The sequence below is a fragment of the Pelodiscus sinensis genome, chromosome 1 (genome assembly GCF_049634645.1).
Source record: "Pelodiscus sinensis isolate JC-2024 chromosome 1, ASM4963464v1, whole genome shotgun sequence".
Lineage (NCBI taxonomy): Eukaryota > Metazoa > Chordata > Testudines > Trionychidae > Pelodiscus > Pelodiscus sinensis.
In genome coordinates this window covers 162,898,360-162,920,938 of record NC_134711.1, presented here as the reverse complement: position 1 = coordinate 162,920,938, position 22,579 = coordinate 162,898,360, and the positions used below count along the sequence as shown (strand labels likewise).

At 43.7% G+C, this 22,579-nt stretch overlaps 1 protein-coding gene across 4 annotated transcripts in view; it reads right to left on the bottom strand.

The window, feature by feature from the left end:
* Positions 1-22,579, bottom strand: part of CD80 (CD80 molecule) — an 89,583-nt gene that overhangs the window by 33,590 nt on the left and 33,414 nt on the right. Inside the window, exons 2-4 of one of the 4 annotated variants that reach the window (XM_006124238.4) lie at positions 10,985-11,093; positions 9,345-9,745; positions 8,247-8,356 (exon numbers count right to left, since the gene is read on the bottom strand). In XM_006124238.4, coding sequence (XP_006124300.2) covers positions 8,247-8,343 — 97 coding nt within the window. In that variant the 5' untranslated portion in view covers positions 8,344-8,356; positions 9,345-9,745; positions 10,985-11,093. Of the gene's footprint in view, positions 1-8,246; positions 8,357-9,344; positions 9,746-10,984; positions 11,104-22,579 lie in introns of those variants that run through there. The other 3 variants (XM_075909327.1, XM_075909317.1, XM_075909334.1) reach the window with 3 other exon arrangements.

Below are 22,579 nucleotides of genomic sequence, written 5' to 3'. Positions count from 1 at the left end.
TTTTAAAACTCTTGAGTACAAGTATTTGGACTTGCTGATTTTAAAATGTATAACGTTAGTATCTCCAGAGATACTAATGGAATGGAAAATATTTCATCATTACCACCACATATGATTGTATCATCTAGCTTTTTCTCAAATACAGAACAGAAATAGCATTGAACACTTCTGCCTTTTCTGGTTTGTCACTGATAATTCTACCATTTCCATCTAACAATGGATCATATTTTTGCTAGGATTCTTTTTGTCCCCAAAGCTACTTGAAAACCCCCTTGATGCCTTTAATGTAATCACATGACTGTTTCATGTCACCTCTGTAAGGCAGGGTTAAGGTGGGTTGGAAGTCACAAACTGTCACACTTATTGCCTTATGTTTTTATTTCTTTTAAGCATAACCTTAACCCTCAATTGCCTGGATTTAAATGCTTGGTTTGAACAGAATTGCAACATCCACATCATTTCCTTTATCCTTAAGTTACTGGTCTAGATGCTCAATTTTAACACCATTTCAACATTTTTTTGGTTTAAAAGAGGTCTCTCACCCTTATGATTATGGAAAAAAAGCCTTGAAAACATGAATCAAGAGTAAGTGATTCCTGAAGCCAAGCCTGCAAACAGCATGAAGTAATAGATCTGAGCAGCATGTATTACTCCTGTTCATCTCAATGGCATGTTGACTCGGATGCTCAACAATGACAATTTAATTATTAATATTATTAACTATGATACAGCTGGTTAAATCATGTCTAGGACCACCACTTCCCTCCCACCCACTCAATGTATCCCCAGCCTGTCACTGGCTGTTCCAGGCAGAGCACATGTGGGGCCAATCCACATGCTGCCTGTTGTAATTTGTACACACCTAAAATTTTACTGCAGTCATCCCTGCTTTGCCTGAACTTGTTTCGTCACTACAGTAAGCCGATTCTTTTTGTCCCCAAAGACAAAATTTCTCTTGATTCATGTTTTCAAGGCTTTGTTTCCATAATCATAAGGGTGAGGGACCTCTTTTAAACCAAAAAATGTTGAAATGGTGTTAAAATTGAGCAGCACCTCCAGTTCCAGCACCTATGGGCTTGGGTCAGGACCAGAAATAAAAGTTGTGTAAGGCCATCCTAGGGTGTTATGTAAGCCTAGAGATTGGGCTGAATTTATTAAACTTTTTCAAGATTCAGTTATCTCCAGCTGGAACCCAGTCCTGAAGAGTACTTCCTAGTAGAATACTTTGCACTTCTGTCGTGCCTTCTTGGCTCTCAAATCACACTAATCACAGCATCCCTGCCTGAGTATCAACCCCACTTTATAACTAGAGCAACTGGGGCACAAAGGTTAAGGCCCAAATTTTCAAGTGTCCAATAATTTTGGGTGTCTCAAGTTTTCAGATACTGCATCTGTTCATATCAGGTTTGGAATGGGTAAGTGCTCAGCACTTGCGAAAATCAAGCGCTACACGCCCCAGAATGGGCACCCAAAATGAGTGAATGCTTTTAGTTTAAGTGATTTCCCTAAAACACACACACGCACATTTGTGATACAGCAGGGAATAGAAAACCAGAGTCCTTACTCCTCGCCCTCTGCACTAATGGACACTTATTCACTACAGCCCTGAGGTGGGAATATTGAGAATAATCCAAAATATGAGGGGCTGGTTTGAGGAAATAATTTATATTTATGTATTTAAACTATGAGCTATAAATAAAAGAAAACACAACAACATTTTATAAGTATCTGAAGTGTATAAAATCCAAAGAGAGAAACTGAAGGGGAAAAAAAGCTAAGAATGTGACTCTGAGGCATATCTGCACTACAGAGTTTTTTTTTTTTTTAAAAAACCACAACTGTTTTTCCGAAAAAACTTCAATTACGTCCACACTGCAATCACATTCTTTCTCAAGAAAACTGAAAGAACAAAAGGGTTTTTCTGACATTGGTAAACCTTTTTCTACAAGGAAGAAGCCTTTTTCTGAAAGAGCTCTTTCGGAAAAAGGCGTGGGTGGACGGGGAAGAGGGAGTTCTTAGGAAAGAGGAAAAAGCACAGGTGCCCTGGTGGCCATTCTGCCCATAGTAATCACAGCTTAAATGAGAGATAGCGTCCATTCAGTCTGGACACTATCTTTTGAAAAATCAGATCGCTTTTTCGATGCACTTTGGCCGTGCAGACGCTCTCTTTCGGAAGAAGTTTTTTTGGAAGATCTCTTCCGGAAAAGCTTCTTTCGAAAGAAGCCTGCAGTCTAGACATAGCCTTAAGAGAGGAACATCTTGCTGAATCACAAGCCCTTTCTAACAGTGAGCTCTCTTTTGATTGAAATAGTTTCCCAAAGGAAGTGATGGAAGTTTTTTCGTAGAATAATTAAAGGGAGACAGGAGAGCACACACTGTACACAGAGCAAGTTTACAGTGTCAGGGCTTGACTAGATTAGTTTGCCCACCTTTAATTTCTATTATCCAATGTTATAATATTGCAGACCCAGAGGAAAGTGGAATGTACTCTGTCCTGTGTGTTAGGAAGACTCACCCATTAATCACTGCCCAGCCAGCAGTCAGCACTTTCATTTTCAGTCAGGGAGTCCCCTGGGACCAATGAACTCAAGTGATATTTGAAAAGGTAAGAGAGAAAAGCAGAAGCACAGTCCGTGGCAGTTCCGTATTTGGAACTATTTGCATATACTCGAATGACCTTCTGAATCTCCCAGTCAGAGATGTGCTTTGGAGGGAATCAACTCACTACAACTAAATTTAAGCACCAATCCACTTAAAAGCAGCAACCGGACTTTTTCTGACACCACTGAATTTTAGAGCCTTCTTCATGGCATTTACCAGTGTCACTCATCTGTTTAACGGTCCAACACATATATCAATATACCTAGTGAATGCGCAGCTCAGACAAAGACCTTGCATCATTAAATGCAAAACACGTCTACAAAATATGACACCACCACAACAAACTGAAAAGCTGAGGAGTCAGGAAATGCAAAAGCTAGTGGCTTTGAAGTCATATGAACTCACACACATGCACACTGGATCTGCTTGGATTTACACAGAATAGTCTAACTGGGTAATGGAAACTATTACACAGACAATGTATATGAGCTAAGGTCTTCAGAATAACTCTGAGAGCACCTGATATGAACACTTGAATATATAACTTAATACAAAATTTAGATGTGGTAATTACACAGTACATTTTTGTTTTTTTCTTAACCTTTTTTTTAAGAAAATAGACCAAAGAGAGAGAAAAGGAAAGTAAGTGTCCATAAACTATGGTCCCTACAAGACTTTCTAGCTCACCCTTTACATTTCTGGAAAATTTGGGATGTGAGGAGTGGTGTTGGAAGGAATCAGTTCTAACTTTTGCTGTGGATTCTTTTGGCTAAATAAATTGTTTCTGCATCATAGGGTTCTGAGGAGACAGCAACTTATCCAAAAAGGCAAAAGAGAAAGGAGCAGCAGGAGGAAAAAACCAGAAACTGAATTTGCATGGTTTGGCCACTTGGGCTGTGGCTGCATCAGTGTAACATTTGCAATTTCCTCCTAGCAGTCTGCCTCGGTACAGCCCCTGGGCCTAAGCCTATTGGGAAAGGCACAGAAACTCGCCACTGATGGACAAAGCATCATTAGTAGCTGATGAAAGCATTGCTGATGCCCACGGATCATACCTCCCCGTTTTATTTTTAATCTCTCCTGCCACTCCAACAGAAACTTAGCAAAGAGTGATCTCCTCCCTAAGCTCGCTATTGTTGCATGAGTTAGATAGGGGATTCCCAACTCTTTTGAGTTGCTGGTGAGCAATCATTCTCTGTCATTGCTGAAGGAAGTGTTTTTCCCCGCTCTCCAATAACTCAGAAATGTTACAGGGATTTTCCTCAAAACTTTCCAAAAAAAATTCACCTCTGGCCAGAGCCCAGGGGCTGGATCCTGAACTGAGATTCAGCCCCTTGGTACCACTCTGGGCAGGCAAAGAGGCTTCATCACCATTTTAAAGTAGTAGCAGGAGCTTCTGTCAGCAAGTGGGACTAGCCACCTGGCCTAAGGCTGGCTCCATTGGCTCTATGACTCCTCCTCTTGGTCCTCACCAACACGTGGGGCACATTGAGATTGGTCAGTATAGGAACTCCTAAGGGTAGGTCTACACTGCAGCACTAAGCAAGCCTCCCAGCCGGATCTGACACTCAAGTTAGTGTGCTAAAAATAGCAGAGTGGATGTTGCTCTACCAGTGGAGGCTTGGGTGTTTAGTGCCCACCGGCACGCCCGAAGGAGCTGCTACCAGTCAGTCTAACTTAGAATAGCTTTCAGGCTAGTCTAGGTCACACTTGGACTTGAAGTGATCCTGGGAAGCCCTAATGAGTTGAGGAAGCACAAAGGTGGCTTGAAGCCACCTTTGCATCCCTTCCTGGACCTATCTCTGATCCTGTGCTGAGTGGAGCATGCTGGAACCTGAGAACTGGAACCCATGCATGAAAAACATCAGCCACAAAGCAAAAATGTTCAGTAAGGGTGTGTCTAGACTACAGGGTTTTGTCAACAAAAGTCCACTTTTGTCGACAAAACTATACCTACATCTACACTGCCGCTGAGTTCTGTCGACATAACGTCAACAGAACTCAGCAGTTTTGTCGACAGCTGTAAACCTCATTCTACGACGAATAATGCCTTTTGTCGACAGAGTTCTGTTGACAGAAGGCATTAATGCATCTACACTGTCCTTTGCGTCTACACTGTCATGTTGACAAAGCGGCTTGCTTTGTCAACAGAACTAGATGCAGTCTAGACACTCTTTGTCGACAGAGGCTTTGTCAACAGTATCTGTTGACAAAACTTCTGTCGACAAAAGCCTGTAGTCTAGACGTACCCTTAGTTATGAGCATTTGGAAAGATGGTGTTGTAGCAAAAGCCTTGTGGTTACCATATATATAGTTGTCATTGATAAGTGACTGCTATAGCGTGTGGGTGCATGCGCGCGCGCACACATACACACACACACACACAGTGCAATAACTGGAGCTAAAGGCTATAGTGGAAAAATATTGCTCTACAGGCTAAAGGAGAGAACAAAAATAGCTTCAAGAATTATTACCCACTTCAGGTCATGATATTCATCTCAAGAGGCAATGGACATACTTCTTCTAATGGGTGATTCTGGTTTAGAATTTATTATACAACAGTCTGTTTCCTAACTATGGTGCAGCTTTAGTTAACTGCTGGAAAGGGTGCTGAATATTACATCACAGGCTCAGAACAATTTTGTTATATTTGTCACAATAAAATAATAACAACTACCATTCATTCTTCTAGAGTTCCCATCACTATGGTATCTCTCTGCTGTCCTTTAGCCCTTAATCCATACATCATACAGTAGGGTATGTAGCAAAACTTCTATTTTGAAAAAGAGTTTAAGGCTCAAAAGTAGCCACTAACTTTGAGTGCCCAACTTGATGGCATCTTGATTTGTGCCATTCAAATTGAAGCATCTAAAAACCAGCCACTTTTGAAAGTTTTGGCTTCCATAATTTACTTAAAATCACCTAGTAGGTCAAAGGCAGAGCAGTTAAGAGAATCCATATCTCCCAGTCTTGTGCCATAGTAAAACTTACCCCTAATCAGAAGAAGGTCATGAATTTGGGATAACCACATCCTAATGAGTGAGTTAGGAGATCAGCTGCTACAAGCCCCAAGAAAACCTTTATAACCATGCCATGGTGTATTCCGTATATGCCACCTAAGTATTTGTGTTAGTGTAGCACATAGAAAGTCCAGTGATAAACCAAGCTCCTACTGTGCTAAGCACTGTACATACATAGAAACAAAGTATATATTGTACAGAAAAGTTAACAGAGAAATATTCCAGACAGATTTAAAAATGCAGATGAGTATTGTTTTCCATATAACTTTGCCTACAAATAACGTAGACTTCCTGATGCTATCATATTATGGGCTCAGAGAGGAGAAAAAATTATACCCATTACATTTTGAACTCTCCAAAGCTCTTCTCTGCCTGTTAATGTCATAGGCTACGTCTACACTGGCCCCTTTTCCGGAAGGGGCATGTAAATTTCACCAGTCGTAGTAGGGAAATGCGCGGGGGATTTAAATATCCCCCGCGGCATTTAAATAAAAATGTCCACCGCTTTTTTCCGGCTTTTAGAAAAGCCGGAAAAGAGCGTCTACACTGGCCCCGATCCTCTGGAAAAAGCGCCCTTTTCCGGAGGCTCTTATTCCTACTTCCGGAAAAGGGGCCAGTGTAGACGAGCCCATAGTGTTCAAAGTGAGCATATATCATGATTAGAAACAAAAGCACCGTCCCTTTCCAAAGAACAGTCCCTGGCTTTCTAATGGGATAAAGCTCCTGTTTCTATTGATCAGCCCTTAAATCTGTCACTGGTGTAAGCTGAATGTTGTCTTTCCTGGGCCTACTGTAATTTTGGGGAGAAACATCATGTTGCCCATGAGTAATATGGCCTTCTCATACACACACACACACTTATACACAACCACAGATTAGTTTAGTCTGGCATAGCATTACAGCATGAATGTGGATGGATGCAGTATGCACAAATGCATGTAGTTTGGCTATGACATGTTTTATATGTAGAGGTGTAGGAAAGGGTGAAATAAAAAAAGCCCTGAAAATGTGGAGGTTTGCTTTACAAAGGTCAATGTTTTTATTTCCATGTGACATTCCCTAAGTTTTGCTTTGAGTTTCAGGTTTGAATTTAGAATATTACAGCGAAACACAGTGGAAATGACAACGTTTTTCCCCATTTCACAACACGACCATGAAAAACTCAGAATTTTGCATTTCTATGCAAAGCCACAAGTTGGCACAGATTTTCTCCAAAATGTCATTAACTACATGGAAACTCCCAACAAGTCTGATATTTCAAATCTGTAAGGGGTCCATGCTCAGGAGAACCGTGTGCGCTTTCAGGTTTTCATGTTAACATTTCCCACAGCCGTGAGAACTTATCTCAAAAGCCTACTAAAGTCAATGAAAGTCATTCTGTTAACGTCAGTAATCCTTGCAGAGGACATAACTCTGTCCCAAGACCAGTAATTTAGGGGAACGGGGAAAGGGAGGATAAAGGGAGCAGTTGCCCTGGGGCCCGGTGATTCAAAGGGGCCCGGGCTCCCGGCCACCACTTCTGATACTGCCACAGCAGTGGCAACCAGAGCTCCAGGCCCTTTACATTGCTGCTGCAGGACTGCCCCCCACTCTCCAGGCGGCTTGGGGGAGGCACTGCACTCCAGGCAGCTCTGAGAAGTGGCGGGGCGGGGGGGGGGGGAGGAGTGCAGCGGCACGCTCAAGTTGGCACTGAAGGCTGGCTGCCCGCTGGCAACCTTGCTCCTTCCGGGACCATGGAGTCAGCTCAAGGGCCCATGAAAGTTGTCGGCACCCCTGAGGTGAATTGTTTATTGTGCAGTTTTGCAGTTACCAGTTTAATGTGTAACCTGTTTCCATGTCTGCCTCTCCTGCGAGCTTAAAAGCTCTTCTGTCACAGGAGCTCTGAATCAGCCCCTCCCCTTGCATTCCAGGGAAGACTGGACAGGACCGGTCTCCCTTCAGGGCCTGTCAGTACCGGTGCTTCAATGACTGGAAAGAGTACTGCTGAGCACAGAGAGAACACTCACCCACCCACCCATACATCCTGCCTGTGCTTGGGAGTACAGCCGGCTCTCAGCTTTGTGTGATGGCCCTGTGAAAAGCAGTACCGGCTTTGGCCCCTCTCTGCCCCAACCCCAGCCTTGGACCTGGCCCATTCCTATAAGTGTGTGTGTGTAGCTACATCCCCTTCTGTCAGACTCACTCTGGCAGTGGGGAATTCCCTTTTCTGCTGTGGGCTGCAGGCCCTGCACCGACGGGGCCTGGCTATGGAATTGAGAATGTTCTTCTAGACAGCAACTCATGGGTGTGGGGAGTGCAGGGCCACACACAGGCACATAGGACATAAACTTATAGTTGGAGATGCCCCGAAGAGTTAGAGCAGGATCAGAAATCCAGCTCTTGTGTGGTCATGTGGCATATAGCCCTGCTCTGGGTCACCAGAGCTCTCCCCAGCAGGCTGATATGTCTATCAAATTTTAGTGCCCACAAAAGGCACCACCCTGGAGGCTGCAGCCCTCTCTCTGTCCCCAGAACATGCAGCAGCAACACCTCACGCTTCTGCCGCAGTGCTCCTCCCCAGCCTAGTGTGGGCAAGAGGGAATCAAGACTCCAGGGATACAAATGGAACTGGACTCATCGGCTTACCTAGAATAGTGAAGTGTAGCACAAAGAGCCCCCACCAGAGCCACCTCTTTAACGCCAGTCCAGACGGCATCTGTTCAGCGCTAGCCATACACACCATTTTCTTAGAACTCCTCAGATAAAAAAGACGGAGGAAAGAAAAGGAGGGGAACAAGCAGGAATTGACGAGTTAATAACTGAAGCCTTGAATGGATGGAAAATCTTAATTCTTTGGATGAGTGATATGCCAGGTAGCACTTCTACAGCATTCATCCTCCAGTTGGATCCCATGACATTTTACAGACACTTGCAATTAAGCCTCAGTCTCAACACACTATTCACCCTTCTATGAGCGTCCTTCTGGACTGGATGCTCCCCTGCACTTGGGAAATTCTAATTGTGTTATCAAAGGTTAATTCTGGGGGCTATGGAGGTTATTCCGAAGAAAAGGTTAAGGGATTTTCCCAAGGTCTTGGCCACTCACCAGTGGCAGATATGGCAATCCAGCCCAGGAATTCCAATGCCTAAATCCTCTGGTCTATACACAAAATACATTGATCCCAATTTTCAGGGCACAAAGGGCCTGACTGTTATAAACTCAGGAGGTTGGAGCAGCCTGGCTTTAAGACTTTGTGCCTCTCCTAATCATTCTGAGTTGGCCAGGAGCCTAGAATAGCCTCAGGATTTCCCCTGACTGCACCCTGCTGCCTATGACCAGTGTTTGGGAGTGAATTCCATGCAGGAGAGCTGCTGGATTTCTAGCTCAAGAGAAAGCTGTCTACTGAAGGGGCAAGGCACCGGCAACAACAGCAGGGTCGGCTTCCCCCCTGGCAGCGCTAGTGTCCTTAAGCCTACTTCCTCCCCTTCTCCCTCAGCTTGTAACAGCCTCCTTTTAAAAATCACCTGCTCTTTGAGCAGTTCAGAGGTTTGCTTCCCAGCATGTCAGGTTTCTGACCAATTTTAGGATGACACATGTTTGACTGCCAGCACCCCACACCGCCCAAAATTTACCAGGAAAGGGCCAAGCAGCCAGGTAGTAGTGATCTGTTAGCAAAGGGCCAAATCACGCCCATAGAAGCTGTCAGAGTCACCCGCAGCAAGGCAGAACCCGAGAGCACTCACTTGTATTCTAGGGGCTCCTTCTCCCTCGTGCTGTGGAATCCGGTTAGTCCTCAGCTGGCCACGTCCCCTGTGTTGCAGTGCTCAAAGCAGCTCATTCTCAGTCAGCCATGCACAGTGAAAGAACAGACCGTGTGCGTGTGGAGCTTAACTTTATACAGAAAAAAAGAAAGGTTTCCACCCCCACAACTTCCCCTTTTGATTAAGAATCAAAACTTTGACCCAGCATACTCCATCCCGCCCATCCTGACGTCCCCACGTTACTTGGAAACGTCTGTTACGAAGGCTCAGGGACCAATGCAACAGGCTGTGTTGAGGGTTCCAATAGAACAGCAGTCTGGTACAGCCACATGCAGTAGCCTCTCCGCAGCCACACAGAACAGGAAGCATTATTTCATAATGATCTAAGATTGGACCAAAACATGGTTAATGTGCACACTTCCCTGGAATCAACAGCCTGCTTGGTCACCTCCAATTCCATCCCATCTTCCCTCTCCCACCCTCTGGCATCACCCAGCCCTCTCACCTTACTGTTCCCTTCCTTTTTATCTGCACCTCAGCTGTGCACCAGTCATTTTGCTTCTCACTACCTTTGGAACAATCTCTCACTACCTCTCCCAATCCCCTTCCATGAATGATATGTACATTCATAAATAATGAGTAGTCCTGTGGCACCTTAGAAACTGAGGCTGAGTCTAGACTACAAAGATAAATTGGAAAAAGATATGGATCTTTCTCCAATTTACTTCCAAACGAGGCTTCTCCAACATTTGGCTTGTCTACACGGGACCAAATGTCAGAAAAACTCCCTCTTTCGGAACAACCTTTCTTTCCCGTAAAACAAGGTTTACAGAGATGCCGAAAAAATGTGTCTGCTTATCCGACATTTTTTTCAGAAAAATGGATGCATTCCTTGGATGTGGCAGAGCTTTTCTGGGATATCTTTTCCGGTATTCTGGGAAAGCTCTATAGTCTAAACGTACCCTAACAAAAATATAATATATTATATATATTATAAATCTTATATATATTGTTGTTAGTCTCTAAGGTGCCACAGAACTACTCATTGTTTTTAAAGTTACAGACTAACACAGCTACCCTGCTGAAACTCTTGTACATTGATGTTTGTTGGACTAACATCAGTGAGGTGTCCCTGCCATCCTGTGAATGAAACATTGCCCTGCATTTTGCTTGGTTTAGACACACATCATGTGAGGGGCTAAGCACCTTCTGAGAGGACCAGAGCACACAATTCTAGAGCTGGGCAGTTTTTTGTATGAACCTTTTTTCCCACAAAAAACAAAATAAAATGATAAACTAAAACACATTAAGTGACACCAAACTGTTTAGCAAATGTCTGTTGCTTTTGCCAAATTATTTCAACTGGGAGAGAAAGGGGGGTCAGAAAAGAAAAGTTTTAAAATGAAATACTGTATTTTGATTTTTGGGGGTAAAAACTGAGTTTGCATTTTTAAAAATTGTAATGGTCAAAACTGAAACAAAACATTCTGATTTGGTCGAAATGGAACATTCAGCACTCAATAATATTTTTAATATGCTTTTTTTTTTTTTTTTTACTTGAAACAGATTTTTTCCCATTTTTCAAAATTGCCAGCAAAACACATAATTATTTTTTCATTCACCTCTAGACAAATGCCATTGGCTTTAGTGACAGCTCAGGGCACCAGGCAGAGATGCTCAGAGCACAGATCTTCCCTCCTTATTTGTTTTGTGGCTGGTATTTTTACATCCCTGTGAAAATAATGCATTATCCATTAATCCTTAATAACAATAGCTGTAACACAAACAAAATAAGTATGAACATCAAGTCTCATTCACCACTGTGTTGCTCCAATTTTAACTCTGAGCAACCTTTTGATTTCTATGGCCTTATAGCAGCACAGAACTAGAGTAAGAGGGGGTGAACTGGACTCATTGTATTGTAAACAAATAAATTCTACTTTTATAGCTCATAGCTGGCTACATGCCAGCTCTATAAGGAAGTCAGATGTTTGACGGGGAACAATACACAACTATTCTGGATTCAGGTAGCTAAAGTTGTATGGAGGAGCTTGGCATCAAAACAAACAACCACAAACTAAAAATTAATTAGGACTATTTATCTGGTCATTGGTGACTTTCTATTGCATGTGTTTCATTGATTAGTTTCTTTTCCTTTTTTCTCCCATGTAAATTTGCACTCTACCTATGGATTATCATCATGATACATAAATACTGTTAGTAAGAACAAAGATCAGAAATACATTCATGGAACTTAAGAACATAAGAATGGCCGTACTGGGTCACACCAAAGGTCCATCTAGCCCAATAGCCTGTCTGCCGACAGTGGCCAGCACCAGATGCCCCAGAGAGGGTGGACTGAAGACAATGATCAAGCGATTTGTCTCCTGCCATCCTTCTCCAGCCTCTGACAAACATAGGCCCGGGACACCATTTCTATCCCCTGGCTAATAGCTTTTCATGGACCTTACCTCCATGAAACTATCTAGCTTCTCTTTAAATTCTGTTATAGTCCTAACCTTCACAACCTCCTCTGGCAAGGAGTTCCACAGGTTGACTACGCACTGTGTGAAGAAGAACTTTCTTTTATTACAGTAGTTCTAAACCTGCTCCCCATTAATTTCATTTGGTGTCCTCTAGTTCTTCTATTATGGGAACTAATAAATAACTTTTCTTTATCAGCCCTCTCCACACCACTCATGATTTTATAGACCTCTATCATATCCCCCCTCAGTCTCCTCTTTTCTAAACTGAAAAGTCCCAGTTGCTTTAACCTCTCCTCATATGGGACCCGTTCCAAACTCCTAATCATTTTAGTTGCCCTTTTCTGAACCTTTTCCAAGGCCAAAATATCTTTTTTGAGGTGAAGAGACCACATCTGTACACAGTATTCAAGATGTGGGCGTACCATAGTTTTATACAGGGGCAATAAGATATTATGTGTCTTATTTTCTATCCCTTTCTTAATAATTTCTAGCATCCTATTTGCCTTTTTGACCACCACTGCACACTGTCTGGAAGTTTTCAGAGAACTATCCACAATAACTCCAAGATCTCTTTCCTGATTTGTCGTAGCCAAATTAGCCCCCATCATACTGTAGATATAGTTGGGGTTATTTTTCCCGATGCGCATTACTTAACACTTATCCACATTAAATTTCATTTGCCATTTTGTTGCCCACTCACTCAGTTTGGTGAGATCTTTTTGGAGACCCTCACAGTCTGCTTCTGTCTTGACTATCCTAAACAGTTTGGTATCATCCGTAAACTTTACCACCTCACTACTTGCCCCTTTCTCCAGATCATTTATGAATAAGTTAAAAAGGATTGGTCCCAGGACTGACCCTTGGGGGACACCACTAATTACCCCTCTCTATTCTGAAAATTTACCATTTATTCCTACCCTTTGTTTCCTGTCTTTTAACCAGTTCTCAATCCAAGAAAGGACCTTCCCTCTTATCCCATGGCCATGTAATTTACACAAGAGCTTTTGGTGAGGGACCTTGTCAAAGGCTTTCTGAAAATCCAAGTATACTATATTTACTGGATCCCCCTTGTCTGCATGTTTGTTAACCCCTTCAAAGAACTCTAATAGATTAGTAAAACAGGATTTCCCTTTACAGAAATCATGTTGACTTTTGTCCAACAAATTATGTTCTTCTACAAGCTTCACAATTTTATTCTTTACTATTGTTTCAACTAATTTGCCCAGTATTGATGTTAGACTTACCGGTCTGTAATTGCCAGGATCACCTCTAGAGCCCTTTTAAAATAAACTTCAGAGGAAGAACAGTAATACTAAAATAGCATTGCCAAAATGTGGCTATTTTGAGTACTAATTTACTCCCCTAACCACAAAACCATCCTCTTTCCCTTTGTGTATCCAGTATCACCATGCATATCTATGGCAGCCCTCCAGTTTAACCAGTTCATGTTTTTTTGTCCTCAAGACTTGAAGGCATCTTGAGTACAGAAATGCCTAAGCAGCTTAGAAAATGGTGTCATTTTGAAAAGTGACAGTATGATAGTCACAGCATACAGAGAAAGGGGTCAGATGTAGGGTTGCCCACTCTCCAGTATTGTTCTGGTATTCTCTAGGAATTAAAGATTAATCTTTAATTAAAAATTATGTCATGTGATAAAACCTCCAGGAGTATATCCAGCCAAACTTGGCAACTTTAGTCAGATGGAAATAAAACACTGCTGGAAGGCTGCAACATAACACTATTTTACTACTTAGAATTCACAACAATACCACACAAGAACCCAAAATCAGAGGGAGCCAAAGCAGGCTGCTCCCTGAAACAGAGATGCACACATTATCTCACTTTACTATAGGTATCTGTCTGCAGACTGTCTGCTGCTGGAGTGCTGTGCCAAATCATATCCTTTCAAAGACTATGTCTACACTGCAGAGCTTTTCCAGGATACCGGAGGTAAGGGCACTGTCTAAGGCTATGTCGAGACTGCATAGTTATATTGGAAAAAGATACGCAAATTGTGAAACGCAATCCAAGGAACACGTCTGCTTTTTTGGAACAGTTTCTGAAAAAGCAGACGCATCCTTTCAGCATCTCTGTATTCCTCATTGCATGAGGAATAAGGGATGTTCTGAAAGAGGAGTTTTTTCCTAAATTTGGCCCCGTGTAGACGGGACAAATTTTGGAAAAGTCTCTTCTGAAAAAAAAGCAGAAAAAGATACGCAAATTGCAGTTTACAATTTGCGTATCTTTTTCTGATATAATTATGCAGTCTAGATATAGCCTTTGACAGCTTCCTTACCTGCAAATGGGACCAAGAAAAATATCTAATCATTTAAAGTGATATTTTACATTTTTAAGACAGTGCTCAACACATTGCACATCAGCTTTTCAGGGAGACTTAAGTTCCCAAGTCAGTTAGGCACTTGGAAATTTGATTCTGAGACTAAGCACACACCCTGTATGATAATATGGCACTGACAAATCTTTTTGAGCTGTAAAGAGTATTTTCTCACTTTCATTTTAAATTCAAATGATTAAAAACAGTTTTGCTTTTACTATATTAAAATTAAGAAGAAATTCCAGTCTATGAATGCAGATGCTGTGGTAGTTACTTAAGGCTCAAGGGTGCCTTGAGAAATGCATAGCTAGTCTCCACCCGTCCGCAGACAGGATGACTGTACTTGTCAAGCCATGGTCCTCTTGCAAAAGGTGCTACTACAGTCTGCAGGTATGTGGGAGGGCAAGATTGTTAGGTGCATAGGAGATGTGGCTAAAAATTTCACCCTGTGGAGAGGTGTGGTACTAATGGCTGTGACTTTAAGGACTGAGCTTCCCATACATAAAGTCTGTTTTGTTTTGGCCAAAATGGAACATTCCATTCTAGATTTTTTAAAAATTTTTTAACATGCCAAAATTTTTGACTTAACAGATTTTTCCCCCATTTTTCAAAATTGCCAGCAAATCACATAATTCTTTTTTCACCCAGCTCTAGACAAATGCTGTTGGCTTCAGTGACAGGTCAGGGCACCAGGCAGAGATGCTCAGAGCCTCACAGAAGCCTGCTGGAATCAAACAGTTGCCGCTTCCTTGAGCATTCAGTTTCCCCTGAGCACCGGGAATAATGAGAACTAAGAAAAGATCCTGAGTGGAAGAAAGAAGCAGTTAAAAGCTCCATCCTGCAGAGATGTGGAAGACAGCTGGACATAGCTTAAACAGCATTTCTCTCTGTGAGTGCTAGGAAAAATTGCTTTGTCTAGACACGCTGTTCTGAAAATGCTTTTAACGGAAAAATATCCCGCACTTCATTTGAATAGAAATGGCCACCACGGCACTTTGCTGGCAAAAAGCGGCAGTCTAGATGGGGATAAGTTGACAAGAAAAGCCTTTTCCGACTGATCCCTTATGCCTCGTGCAATGAGATATACAGGATCAGTCGGAAAGGCTTTCCTTGTCGACCGATCCCTGTCTAGACTGCCGCTTTTTGCTGGCAAAGTTTTGCATTGGCAAAAAGCGGCGGCCATTTCTATTCAAATGAAGCATGGGATATTGAAATCCCTGCTTCACTTGCAATAGCGATGTGCGTAATCTACATCCCTCTGTCGGAAGAGAGGTATAGTTTAGACACACCCTTATGGAGGAGCAGGGAGCCTGAAGCAGTCTCTTATGTCTCTTATGCTCTTAAGTGGTTCTCAAACTTTTGACCCGTGAACCACCTGGCTCAATGTAAACATTTCCTCAGACCACCAGTTGCTAATGGAAACTCACTGTTAATTACATAATAATGCCCAAGCCATTTTACTAGTGCTGCAGCTAGGGAGAATTGTTTTATTTAAATTATTAAACAGTTTAAGCATTATAACTTTCTCATGTTAGTTTATCAAACTTCATTATAAATAAAGTAAAATATTAATTTATGTCCAACACAAAAGGTTTCAATGTTTTCTTTATTTATGGCAGGGGTGGAGAACCTTTTATGGGTCGGAGGCCACTGACCCACAGAAAAATCAGTTGGGGACCACACGAGCAAGAACCAAAAACCTCCTCCCAAAACCTCCAACCCTCACTGATGTAGCCCCCTACTGAGACACCTCACTCCTCTGGTGCTCCATGGGGGAAGGAAAAGGGACAGGGAGACTGAGGTTCAGGGTTTCCCATAGGCCAGATTTAATATTCTGGTGGATTTTATGGACCCCCTTAGGTTCTGGGATGGGGACAAAATTGAGGGGTTCAGTGTGTAGGACAGGGCTGCCACTGAGTGGAATAGGGATGGGGTGCAGAATCTGGGAGCGAGGTGGGGTGCAGAAGGGGAAGAGGTTGCGAGATCAAGGTGGTAAGTAGGGTGCAAAAGCAGGCTGGGAGTAGTGTGTTTAGCGAGGGGGAGGGAGCAGGAGCAAGGGAGCTTGCAGTGTGTGGCCAGGAGGGAGAGTGCAGATGCAAAGGTGGATTCAGGAGCAGGATTGGGATAGGGTGTCTGGCCAAGGGGGAAGGTGCAGGAGGGGACTTGGAGTAGGAGTTGGACCTCCCTGGTCAAGCACCCTGGGGACCTGATTGGTCCCGGATGAGGGATTTTTCCGGACCAGGGTAGGTCATTTCAGGCCCCCTATTTCCATCACCCCGCACTGGGCTTCCTGGCTCCCCCCAGTTCCCGTAGCCCAGCTGAGCCGAGCCGTGCACTGATGCCTGGTGCCCCCCCCCCGCAGTAGCCCAGCTGAGCCATGTGCCGGTTCTCTGTGGCTCCTTCCCCCTGTAGTCCAGCTGAGCCACATGCTGGTTCCCTGCACCCCTCCCTTGTAAATTACTTGCTTTTGCACTTCCAACAGGCACCGCCTCTTACTGCTCCTATTGGCTGGATTCCTGAGCAGCAGGGAAAGCCTTCAGGAAGTGTCCCTGACTCCTATTTCCTCAGCCAAGGGAGGGGAAGGGGGCAGGGAAACAGCAGTGCACAGCTGCTTCTAGCTGCATTTGGAGTCTCGGGGCTTTTTGGGACATTTCAGTGCTTCGTGGGAACACCGGGACAAGAGATTAACAATCGGGACTGTCCCTGATAATTGGGGAGGGATGGTCAGCGTAACTATGAAACTGTTACAGACATTTGAGGAGTACACTGCACTCCACATAAAATGAAAGAGCTGAGAGATGTTTTTAAACAAAGGGAGGTGAAACGATAGCAGAAATTTTAGAGCAGAGCCCTTCATCAGGAGACCAGCTTGCAATTGGAATCTGAACAAAAGTGTCAGACAGACACTATTAGGTGAGCCAGAATTAACCCTTGATAGGGCGATTAGAAGCTGCCAAGCACAGGGTGTCACCCCATGCTGAATGAAGCTCACGGAGGGTGGGGAGTGCTCTGACATTCCGGACAAGACTGAGAATCCAAAATATCTTAGGAAAATGAGTTGTGAGGCAGATGGGCATGTGGAACTCAAACTCGGCCTCCTGCAAAAACTGCACAGGGAACTGCACATGCTGTGGCCACCAACATAAGCTAGGACAATTCCCAACACATGGGAAAAGATGCAAGAGCTTAATGGACATCGTCATTTTGGAAGAGTATGCATGCAAGCAGCTCTGCATTTAAAGTGTGTTAGGAGCCAACCAGCCAGGCAGCCTGGCTCAGTTCTGGCTTGTGCTGAGTCCGGGAGCTCAGCCCCAGCCCTGGCTAGGGGCTGCTGCCAGATAAAGAGCCAGCAGCGAATGGTGGGGGGCTCCTTGGGAGTAGGGCACACTGACTGCTGGCCCCATATCCGGGGACTATAGAATAGTCTAGTAACCAATAAGGCTTCATGAGGTTAATTGAGTATTCAATTAACCGATATTTAACATCCCTACCTGGGGGCTGGATTGGGCCCCTGGCTTGCCTGGATCCAGCCCCCAAGGCTCGGGGCTCCCTCCCCAGCACTGGGGAGCTGGTGCCTGTGCCCTGTGGCCCCTCTCTCACCCAGACCCCATGCCCCACTCCACTCCTGCACCCTGACACCATCCCAGACCCACCAACCCCCAACTCTCTCCTGCACCTTCCTTCCTGCCCAGACCCCACACCCCAAACCTGCTTCCAAGCAGCCCTCTCCCACACACTGAACTCAACCCCAGAGTGTAGGGGACCCACAAAATCTACTAGCCCCCTCCCAGCTCTGATGTGCAAGGGGAATGTGGAGTTGGGTTTTTTTTTCTGCTTCTCATTTGTGTGGCCCCTGACTGATTTTTCTGTGGATCAGCATCCTCTGACCCAAAAAAAAGTTCCCCACCCCATGTACTCAATGATGGAACATTTACATGGGAGGAGGCTCTGATACATCAGTAGGGTTCTGGCAGGTGGCCACAGAAAAAATAGAGCCCATACGTGTGCCCATTCAACACTCTGTTTGGCAAACTTTGTTTTTGCAGCCTCCCATTTGGGTTTGGGTTTTTACACAAAAGACATTTTGATCTGGGAAAAAACAGTAGAGAAGCATCACCAGAGATGCTGATCTGTTTTGGAAAGAACCTCAGCTACTGGGCTACAGCAAAACATACAAATGTAAATTCCATATCACAGAAATCACATAGCTAGGTGGAGGGAGAAGTTCAGACAGCAAGATGAACAGGTAGATTACTTGTAAGGCTGACACACCTACACGCCTGCCGCGCCAGAGAACAAAAGGGGACCAGGTTTCCCGGAAATGATGAGCTATGATGGGGAATTTGAGATTCATCTAGCTGTCTGAACCAGCAAGCTGAGAATGCTACTGTGCCAAGACGTTCAGTGAACATGGAATGCACATCTTAATAGAGAATTTAGCAAACAGAAAGAGATACTTAAAGTAGTCCCAGCCCAGAGGTACCGTGACAGCAAGAGCAAAACTAGGTTGGCCACAGAAGACACTAAGGAGGGTATTGGCTTAGTTCTGTTATACATCATGACTATTGAGTGCCAGTATGCTTAAACAGAGAAGGAGACTTTGGCTTTAGTCCATAGGTGGGAAAAATTTCATGTCTGTATTTATGGCAGGGCGACGGGGGGAGGAAGAGGGCTAGTGCAATGTCAGCTAAAAATGATGAGATTTTATTGTCATTTCTGAAAGGGGCCTGGCAACAATATTCCCTCTAATTTTCTCCATCCATGTGTGGAATAAATGTTGTTATGTGCACCAAGCCACGTGCAGATGTGCACCACCAATAGAAACACATGTTGCCAGTGTGGGCACTGTTGGCATTCTGCTAATCTGCTGGGCAGCGTTTGAATCTCTCCTGGGTGGCTACTCAAGCGTTCTTCTTATAGAGAATGCTGCCTGGCAGCCCTCCTCCCTTTCCAAGAACAAGAGATTATTTTTTCATCTGCAAATAGATGATTTGCAAAGTGAACACAAACTTGGGAGACACGTGGTGGTCGCAAATATACTCTTTAGAGCATTTGACTAAAGTGGACTGAAGCAAAATTGGATAAAACCATGCAGAAAGTGATTAAGATTATTTGCACAAGGTGTCAGGGACATCTTATTCCCAGTTTCTATTCTCAGTTTAAGGGGGAGTTTTGTTTAAAGGCACCAAAGATGAGTCTTAAAGAGATACAGAAAAGTATGTTAAAAGGATAATGAAGATCATCACGGGTTTGAAAAACAATCTGTGAGAGACATTTTATACTGGTCTGAAATGATCAGTAGCATTGATAAAGCTGTCAGTGCTTGTTGGGTATGCCAAAAACTGAGGCCAAATCAAGTACAAGAACCCATCATGCCGATTGCGTAGAAAAAGCAAAACAACAAAACAGCTAGACTATTATTACTTCCCTAAGCTAGCCTCACTCTAAGACACTACAGCTGAAGAGGTGACTGTGCAGAGTGACTCTGTTTTGCTAGTTGTAGCACATCTGACAATGTACCACAGTTAAGTGAGCATAAGTTTAAGCAGCATGAAAACAACAAAGTGAACGACTAAAAAAAGACATGGCATTCGAGCACTATAAAATGGCAGAATGGCATCAATGAAGCATGAGGAGAAGAATGTCTATCTGGCCAGAGAGAGCTCCTGGAGTCTTGCAGAGGGACAAAAAGACAGAAAGGCAAAACAAAACAATTCAATGGGAGTTAGGGTCCCGGGAGCTGCCACCACTTTATGAGAATGACAGCATGTGACAGGAAACATTGACCAGAAACAGGACTGGTATCAAAAGAGGTAGCTCTGTATCCAAATGAAGTTGTTACCCCAGACAGCATATATAATGGAGTAACAGGTGACACTTTTTCCAAATCCCTGAAAGGACAGAAACAAGGGGCACTGAACATGCTGTTTTGCCAGGAGGGTTTTGTGTGTGTGTGTATCTCTAACAGGCAACAACTACAGCAGGTTGAGATGTCAGAGCCCCAGAACATGCGACCACCAGAACAAGTGGACTTGCTGCCTTCTGACAGCAGTCATGCTGATTTCCAGGGGAACCCTAAAGGCCACATGACAGCACAACACACCTCCAAGACAAAATGAACATTGTCAGTCAGTTTCTTCATTGGTTTGGACGGACATATTTGTAATTGTGTCCCTGTAATGGGGTTTTTATCTTCCTTGTTGTCATCGACTGGGTGATGCGCAGAGTCACTGAGGGCAGATCAAGGGGAGTGCTTTGGGGACCGACAGCTCGGCTTGAGGACTGCGACTTCTCGCAGATGACCTGGCGCTTCTCACGCATGATCAGCAGGACATCCAAGAAAAGATCGACATTGTTGACCGGACAGCCAGAAGCACTGGGCTCAGAATTCACCCTGGCAAGTCCAAAGTGATGAAACTGAGGACAACTAATACTGATAAAACCACTGTCATGGGAGAAGAGTTAGAGGAAGTAAATGACTTCAGGTACCTCGGCAGTTACATCTCGGCGGACAGCAACATCGACAAAGAGATCTCTGCTAGAATTGCCCTGCCAGCGCAAGCCTTCCAAAATCTTAACAACATTTGGAAGTCATCACTGTTGCAGACCAGGACTAAACTGAAGATCTATAGGTCGAATGTGCGCTCAGTCCTGCTGTATGCCGTAGAGACTTGGAGGACTAACAAGAAGATTGAGAGCAGGCTCAGAGGCTTTGAAGGACGGTGCCTTCATCGTATCCTCAGAGTCCGCTGGGCACCTGGAGGAGGACTGTGGAGGAGGATATGAAAAGGAAGGGCACGACCTGGGAAGAAGTCAGCCGGCTTTCTCAGGACTGTGAAGGCTGGAGAAGATAAGATATAAGGACTCTGCCTTTAAGGGCTGAGCTTCACAAACAGAGTCTAGACAGGACACTGTGAAGCTCCTGTTGTTATGCACAGTCCGTTGGAACCAGACTCAGAACCGTGCAAGATCTATTGGCAAGTTCCTTATGCCATCACCCTTTTCTACAAAAGATCACAAGAAGCTTGCATTTTAACGGAAAAAGCATACTAGGGCTATGTCTAGACTGCAGCGCTTTTCCGGGATACCAGAGGTATTCCGGAAAAGCAATGCCGTGTCCAAGGAACACGTCTGCTTTTTTGGAAAATTTTTTGAAAAAGCAGATGTGCTCTTTCACCATCCCTGTAAACCTCATTTTACAAGGAAGAAGCGATGTGCAGAACGAGGACTTTTTTCCAAAATGTGGTGACATGTAGACATGCCAAATTTCTGAAAAGCCTCTTTCAATGGTAAAGCAGAAAAAGATACACAATTTGCACACTGCAAATTGCATTTCTTTTTCCAATTAACCTTTGCAGTGTAGACCTAACCTAAGTGTATCACTTCAATTAGAGGCAAGGGGCATAATTCTAATTCATTTATAGCTTCTCTAACACATACACACACAACTTTGGAGCCCGGTGATTTAGCTCTTCACAGGAAGCTTTGCATACACTAAGTCAGGAGTGTACATATTAAAGCCCAAATTCAGAAAAGTACTTAAGTGCAGGTTCAACTTCAGTCTCAATGGCTTAAGTGTATTCCTGAATCAGGCTACGTCTGGACTGCAGAATTTTTTCGGAAAAAGATATGCAAATTGTGAACTGCAATTTGCATATCTTTTTCCACTTTTTTTTTTGGGAGAGACTTTTCCGAAATTTGGCCCGACTACACGGGGCCAAATTTCAGAAAAGCCTCCTCTTTCAGAACATCCCGTATTCCTCTCACCGAGGGGAATACAGAGATGCCAAAAGAATGCGCCTGCTTTTTCGGAAACTGTTGCAAAAAAGCGGGTGCATCCCCTGGATGTGGCAGAGTTTTTCCGGGATACCTATGGCATCCGGGAAAAACACTGCAGTCTAGACATAGCCTCAGAGATTAAATGGGTAGAAGGAAAACTGTATTCTGAATTGGGAAGCTTATAATTTAACAAAAAAAAAGGGTACATACAATTCAAGCTGTTCTATAAAAAGAGGAAGGTGCTGAAGCATCAGATTCACCACAGTTTTTCCTTTTTATTCTCGTTTACATAAAACAATAAGAACAGAAAAGCCACGTCAACTTTGGCAAACTCATGCACTTTGGAAAGGAATTTTATTTTACTGATCAGCACTTGCGGTAAGCATTAGAAATTCTTTGTGGCCAAAAGAAAAAGTGGCTCACATGTACCTTTCAAAGAATTCTGTTATACATACACATCACTAATTTTTTTCCAGAACATAGGATAACCACTAAAGAAATACAGTTTAAAACTGAATTAAAGCTAACTAATTTGCACTCGTTGATTTAATGAGTTCCCTTTTCATTTCTCAGAAAATACCTAAAAGCAGACAGATCCTACAGGGAGAAGAGCTGGG